Source organism: Geospiza fortis, unplaced genomic scaffold (assembly GCF_000277835.1).
Source record: "Geospiza fortis unplaced genomic scaffold, GeoFor_1.0 scaffold466, whole genome shotgun sequence".
NCBI classification, from domain to species: domain Eukaryota; kingdom Metazoa; phylum Chordata; class Aves; order Passeriformes; family Thraupidae; genus Geospiza; species Geospiza fortis.
Window position 1 is genome coordinate 122,767 of NW_005054699.1, and position 6,035 is coordinate 128,801.

The 6,035-nt window shown below is 59.3% G+C and overlaps 1 protein-coding gene across 1 annotated transcript in view; it reads left to right on the forward strand.

Annotated features, from left to right (window-relative positions):
* Positions 1-6,035, forward strand: part of SCRIB (scribble planar cell polarity protein) — a 106,604-nt gene that overhangs the window by 94,686 nt on the left and 5,883 nt on the right. The window contains 4 exon segments of the mRNA XM_031065202.1: positions 2,914-3,057; positions 3,905-4,044; positions 4,610-4,647; positions 5,840-5,914. Coding sequence (XP_030921062.1) covers positions 2,914-3,057; positions 3,905-4,044; positions 4,610-4,647; positions 5,840-5,914 — 397 coding nt within the window.

Genomic DNA, 6,035 nt, shown 5'->3' on the forward strand with positions numbered 1-6,035 from the left:
TAAAACCAGGGAATGGGGGATCCTTCACACAGCAGGGCAGCTCCTAAAGTAAAACCAGGGAATGGGGGATCCTTCACACAGCAGGGCAGCTCCTAAAATAAAACCAGGGAATGGGGGATCCTTCACACAGCAGAGCAGCTCCCAAAGGGAATAAAACCAGGGAATGGGGGATCCTTCACACAGCAGGGCAGCTCCTAAAGTAAAACCAGGGAATGGGGGATCCTTCACACAGCAGGGCAGCTCCTACACATCTGGACCTAAAGGAATAAAACCAGGGAATGGGGATCCTTTCACTGGGCTCAGCTGCTCCTAAAGGAGTAAAATCAGGGAATGGGGATCCTTTTACAAGGCAGAGCTGCTCCTGCACATCTGGGACCCAAAGGGGGTAAGAACCAGGGAATGGGGATCCTTTCACAGGGCAGCTCCTAAAGAAGTAAAACCAGGGGAAGGGGGATCCTTTCACAGACCAGGGCAGCTCCTGCATATCTGGCACCCAAAGGGAGTAAAACCAGGGATGGAGCACGCTTTCAAGGGCAGGTGTTGAGGGAGGTTGTGCAGGATCTGTTCAAGCCCTGGCTGAGCCTGTCCCTTGTGTCAGCACAGGGCTCCAGGTTCCCCCGGTGCTGCCCAGCCCTGCACACGGGGAGCTCCCCATGAACACAAACCCAGCTGTGCTGTGGTGGCTGTGTCCTGCCCTCACACACCATTCCCACCTTGTTTGTAACCCTTTTGGAATGGTGTCACTGAAGCTGCAAGGTCACACATCCAAAAGGAAAAATGGAATTTCACATTTGCAGTGTTGCTGGGCTGGACATCCTGCTGCAGCCAAGAATGGCAGGATCTGGCCATTCCCATTCTTACCCACATGAGCTGTTCCATCAGCCATGAAAGAGTGACTAAAAGTTGTTCTGGAAGAAAGAGAACTTCCTAATCCAGAACTTAAGACTTGAAGCTAGTCCAGACATTTACTGCATCATAGAACTCCTTCCAAAAATCACTCAGGCTGCTCCTGTTGATGGTTTTTCTTCTCCTGATATTCCTGTAGGAGACATTCAAAGGACAGTCTGAGCTGTCTCTTTTGGGGTTTGGATGAGGCCTGGAGGGGACAGGGTTTTAGAAAAGACTGGAGGGATCACTGGGAGCAGTTCCAGTGTTGGTGCATGGATGATCATGGGGCTGTTGCTCCCAGGGTGGCTCTGAGAGTGGAGAACTGCAAAGCAGATCCTCAGTGAGAGCTGGACTGATGTTCTGGAGCTTTGAGCACATTTTCTCTGAGATTGGTTTTCACAGAAGCCCAGAGTGGTTCAGGGGAGAGGATCAGTGCCATCCATCCCACCCCTGCCATGGCAGGGACCCCTTCCACTGTCCCAGGCTGCTCCAAGCCCTGCCCAGCCTGGCCCTGAACACTGCCAGGGATCCAGGGGCAGCCACAGCTGCTCTGGCCACCCTGTGCCAGGGCTCCCAGGAAAGGATTTTCCAAGATCCCGCCTAACCCTGCCCTCTGGCAGTGGGAAGCCATTCCTTCCCCCTTGTCCTGGCACTCCAGGCCCTTGTCCCTTTCTGTGGGACAGGGGGGGACGGTTCCCTTCTGCTACAGATCTCCAGGAGGATCCAGTGCTCTCAGGGCCCCTTTTCCAGCTCTGGAATGGGCACAGGGATGTGGCCAGGTCCTGTCTGCAGGGAAGGTTCTGCCCTGCCCCACTCGGGGGGCTCAGCCCCACCACTCTGCTGGGTTTGTTCCTCCCTTTCTGATCTCCTGTCTTCTGCTTCTCTCCAGTTCTCTGCTCTGTGCTGTCACTCGTGACCCTCAGTCTGCCCTCCTTGGGCTCTCCTTGCTCTCCCTGTGCCATCAGGGCCCTGCCGCGATGAGTGATGCCCCTTCCCCAGCACCCCCTGTGCTCTGTGCAGACACACAGACACACCTTGCACGCGGGTTCTGGGCACACACAGCCCCTGGCACAGCCATGGAACAGTTTGGGGTGGAAGGGACCTTAAAGCCCGTCCAGTTCCACCCCTGCCATGGGCAGGGACACCTTCCTCCATCCCAGGCTGCTCCAAGCCCCATCCTTGGGCACTGCCAGGGATCCAGGGGCAGCCACAGCTCCCTGGGCACCTGTGCCAGGGCTGCCCACCCTCACAGGGAACAGTTCCTGCCCAGTGTCCCATCCAGCCTGGCCTTGGGCATTGCCAGGGATGCAGGGGCAGCCACAGCTGCTCTGGCAATCCCAGCCCAGCCAGGAATTCCTCATTGCCAAGATCCCATCCATGCCTGCCCTCCGGGAGGCCATTCCCTGTGTCCTGTCCCTCCAGGCCCGTGTCCCATGGGAAGAGCGAGGTTCAGAGGCTCTGGTGCTCACCCTGGGGCAGGTGCCCAGCCAGGCCCATGAGCATTTTGGCACATTTGGTTCAGGACACACTCACTCTCAGTGTCCCAGGTGTGTCCTGTGCTTGGCCACTGTGTTCCCCTTTCCCGTGGTCCATCTGAGGTGCAGGGAGTACACGGCCAGTGTAGCTGAGGGGCTGTCCCACGTGTGCCCACAGCCTGACCCACACCCTCTGAGCATCCCACAGCCCTTCCATGGGCGTCCTGGTCCCTCCCAGCACTGGGAGGGTGTCCCCTGGATGGGGTCCTGGTCCCCTGGATGTGGGCACTGGTGGAGGCTGCTGTTCCTGGGCACCATCCCAGGCTGCCCCAGGGGTTCCTGCTGCCCCAGCAGTGCCCAGGGTTGGGTGGGATCAGACCTGGGACCAGCCAGCCCAGGCTGCCCCGTGTCAGACCCGAATTTCCCCTGCCCAGGGTACGTTCCTGTATCTGTTTCTTTCTTTTCCTGTTCTTGTCTGCTGCAATGTTCATCACCATCATCTCTTCCTCTCCCTCCTCCTGTTGCTCCTGTTCCTCCTGCTGCTCCTCAGATGCTCAGCCCTTGAAGACAGTGTTAAGCAGTACGAGCAGGACCTGGCCAGGAGGCTGTACCAGTCCAGGCAGAGAGCTGCTGCTGCCCCAGGGCAGAGCCACCCCTCGAGAGCCACCCCTGGGGCAGGAGGAGGCCAATCCAGGTGTGCACTGCCCCTCCCACAGCTGCATGCTCCTGTCTGGGGGCTCCTGGGGCAGGGCCAGGCTGGGCCCTGGTGTGACCCCAGAGAGCAGGGGGGGTGCTGGGGCTGTCTGTCCGATGGGGAGGAAGGAACAGACACCTCTGATGTTTCCCAGCTGTGTCACAGAGTCCCAGAGGGGTTGGAAGGAACCTTAGAGATCACCCGGTTCCACTCCCTGCCAGTTCCACTGGAGCAGGGTGCTCAGGGCCCCATCCAGCCTGGCCTCCATGATCTCCTGCTGACTCAGGAGGGTTCAGGTGCACACCCTGAGCACAGGGGAGGGTGAAGCCCCAGCACTGATCTCTGCTGGTTCAGGTGCAGCACAGGGGAGGGTGAAGCACCAGGACTGATCTCTGCTGGCTCAGGAGGGTTCAGGTGCAGCACAGGGCAGGGTGACGCCCCCAGCACTGAGCTCTGCTGGCTCAGGTGCAGCACAGGGCAGGGTGAAGCCCCCAGCACTGATCTCTGCTGGCTCAGGAGGGTTCAGGTGCACACCCTGAGCACAGGGCAGGGTGAAGCCCCCAGGGCTGGTCCTGCTCATGTCATCCTCTCAGTTCTGTCCCCAGCTCAGGTCACTGTCCTGCTGTGTGGCACTCTGGGGCTGCCCGCAGTGTGTTGGTCCATAGCTCCAGGCCCTGTGTGTTTGGCACAAGTGCTCCCAGGTGTGTTTTGGGGTGGCAGCCAGCCCAGCTGTGCCCCTGCCTGCCTCGGGGACCCCGGGGGGCTCTGTCCCTGCCCTGCAGGGTGGCACTGTGCCCTCAGCAGCACTGACGGCTCCTCTCCCCACCCCGCACCCCGTTCCTGGCAGGATGAAGTCCCTGGAGCAGGATGCCCTCAAGGCCCAGATGGTCATTGCCAAGTCCAAGGAGGGGAAGAAGAGAAGCACCCTGGAGCAGCTGGCAGAGTCCCCGTCCCCTGCGCCCACCCCATCACCCACGCCGCTGGAAGGTACAGGGCAGGGACAGGGGGGCAATTCCCTCATTCTGGGGGCAATTCCCTCATTCTGGGGGCAATTCCCTGCCTCTGGGGGGCAATTCCCTGCCTCTGGGGGGCAGTTCTCTGTTTCTGGGGGCAATTCCCTGGCTCTGAGGGCAATTCCTGCTTCCGGGCGCAATGGCCCTGGCAGTTCTCTGCTTCTGGGGGCAATTCCTGCTTCTGGGGGCAATTCCTGCTTCTGGGGGGGGGCAATTCCCTGCCTCTGGGGGCAATTCCCTTCTTTTGGGGGAAATTCCCTGCTTCTGGGTCAATTCCGTGCCTCTGGGGGCAATTCCCTGCTTCTAGGGGCACTTCCTTCCTTCTGGGGGGCAATTCCCTCCTTCTGGAGGCAATTCCTTCCTTCTTCCTGGCTGGAATTCAGGATTCCTTTTTTCAGGATCTCCTGGAACAGCAGTGAGGAGGTGTTGGTTGGGAGGGCAGGGGACAGTGACACCCTCAGCGTGGTGCCACCCCTCTGAGGGGTGGCTGTCACCCAGCCAGGCTGTCACTGACTGTGCCTTTCTGTCCCCTCCTGCAGATTGCAGCCCCAGGAACGTCACCTCCCCAGGAAGGCTGGTATGGTGTTCTCCTGCCTGCTTTTGTCACCTTTCCTCAATCCTGGCATTCCTTTGTCACCTCTCCTAAACCCTGCCATTCCCTGCTATGGTATTCTCCTGCTTGCCTTTGTCCCCTCTCTTCAACCCTGGCATTCCCTGGCTGCTCAGCTCTGCTGGGAGCTCTGGGCCCCTCTCAGCCCCTGCTGCATGGTGCAGGGAAGGGAGGGGGGTCTGCAGATGGAACTTGGCCAAACTCCTGGCCAGAGGAATCCCCCCTTTACTGCAGCTCCCAGGGCACATCTGCTCTCTGGCCCCTGTTTTATGGTGCCATCCTTTCCGTGGGGCTTCACCTCCTTGTTCAGAAAGTTTTCCACCAGGTCCAGAAAGCCTTTCCCTGGTTCAGAAAGCCTTTCCCTGGTTCAGAAAGTCTTTCCCTGGTTCAGAAATCCTCTCACTTCCCTCCAGGGACTTTGGCCCTGTGTTTCCTCAAGAGCACAGGGCAAACCTGCAGCTGCAATCAGCATTTTCCTTTTCCAGTCCTGAGTAAAAGCCATGGGGCTCTGTTGCACAGCACTGTAAGATACCAGTGGGACAGAGCAGGGAAAGCAGGGGGAGCAGCAGCAGGGATGGAGCCTTGTCCTGCCAGGTCACCCCATAGCACAGCCCTGGGCTGAGATTCTGACTCTGCCCTGGCTGTCAGGAGTCTTGCCATGAACTTCCCCCAGAAGCAGCTTTCCCACCTGACCTGGTGTGCATTGACATTTCACTGGAGCAGGGGATGCTTCCTCTGTGGCCCAAACCCCTCCTGCCCCCAGGAGAGCTCCAGGGCAGTGTCCCAGGGGTGTCCCATGTCCCAGGGCTGTCCCAGGGGTGTCCCACGTCCCAGGGCTGTCCCAGGGGTGTCCCATGTCCCAGGGGTGTCCCATATCCCAGACTCTGTCCGCGGGCTGTCCCACGTCCCAGGGGTGTCCCACATCCCAGCTCTGTCCCAGGGGTGTCCCATATCCCAGACTCTGTCCGAGGGGTGTCCCACGTCCCAGGGGTGTCCCACATCCCAGCTCTGTCCCACATCCCCTGTCCAGGCTCTCCTGCCTCTCTCTCTGCCTCTGCTGGGGTCTCTGCTTGCCTTGCTCAGCTTGCTGCTGCCTCTCCAGCCCTTCCTCTCCCTCACTCTCTCTTCTCTGTTTCTTCCCCTCTGCTGTCCCTTCTAGTCAATGTCTGAAAAGAAGTTTGACTACCGGGAATTTGCTGCTATTCCTTCCTCCAAACCTGTTTACGAAATCCAGGTATAAACTGCATGCTGAGCCACCTCTGCACAGCTCAGGCCTGGGTTTGGTGGTGGAGCTGAGGCTGAGGGGTTTGGGGGAGCCCTCTGCAGAGCCCTTGGGGCAGGGACACCAGTCCTGC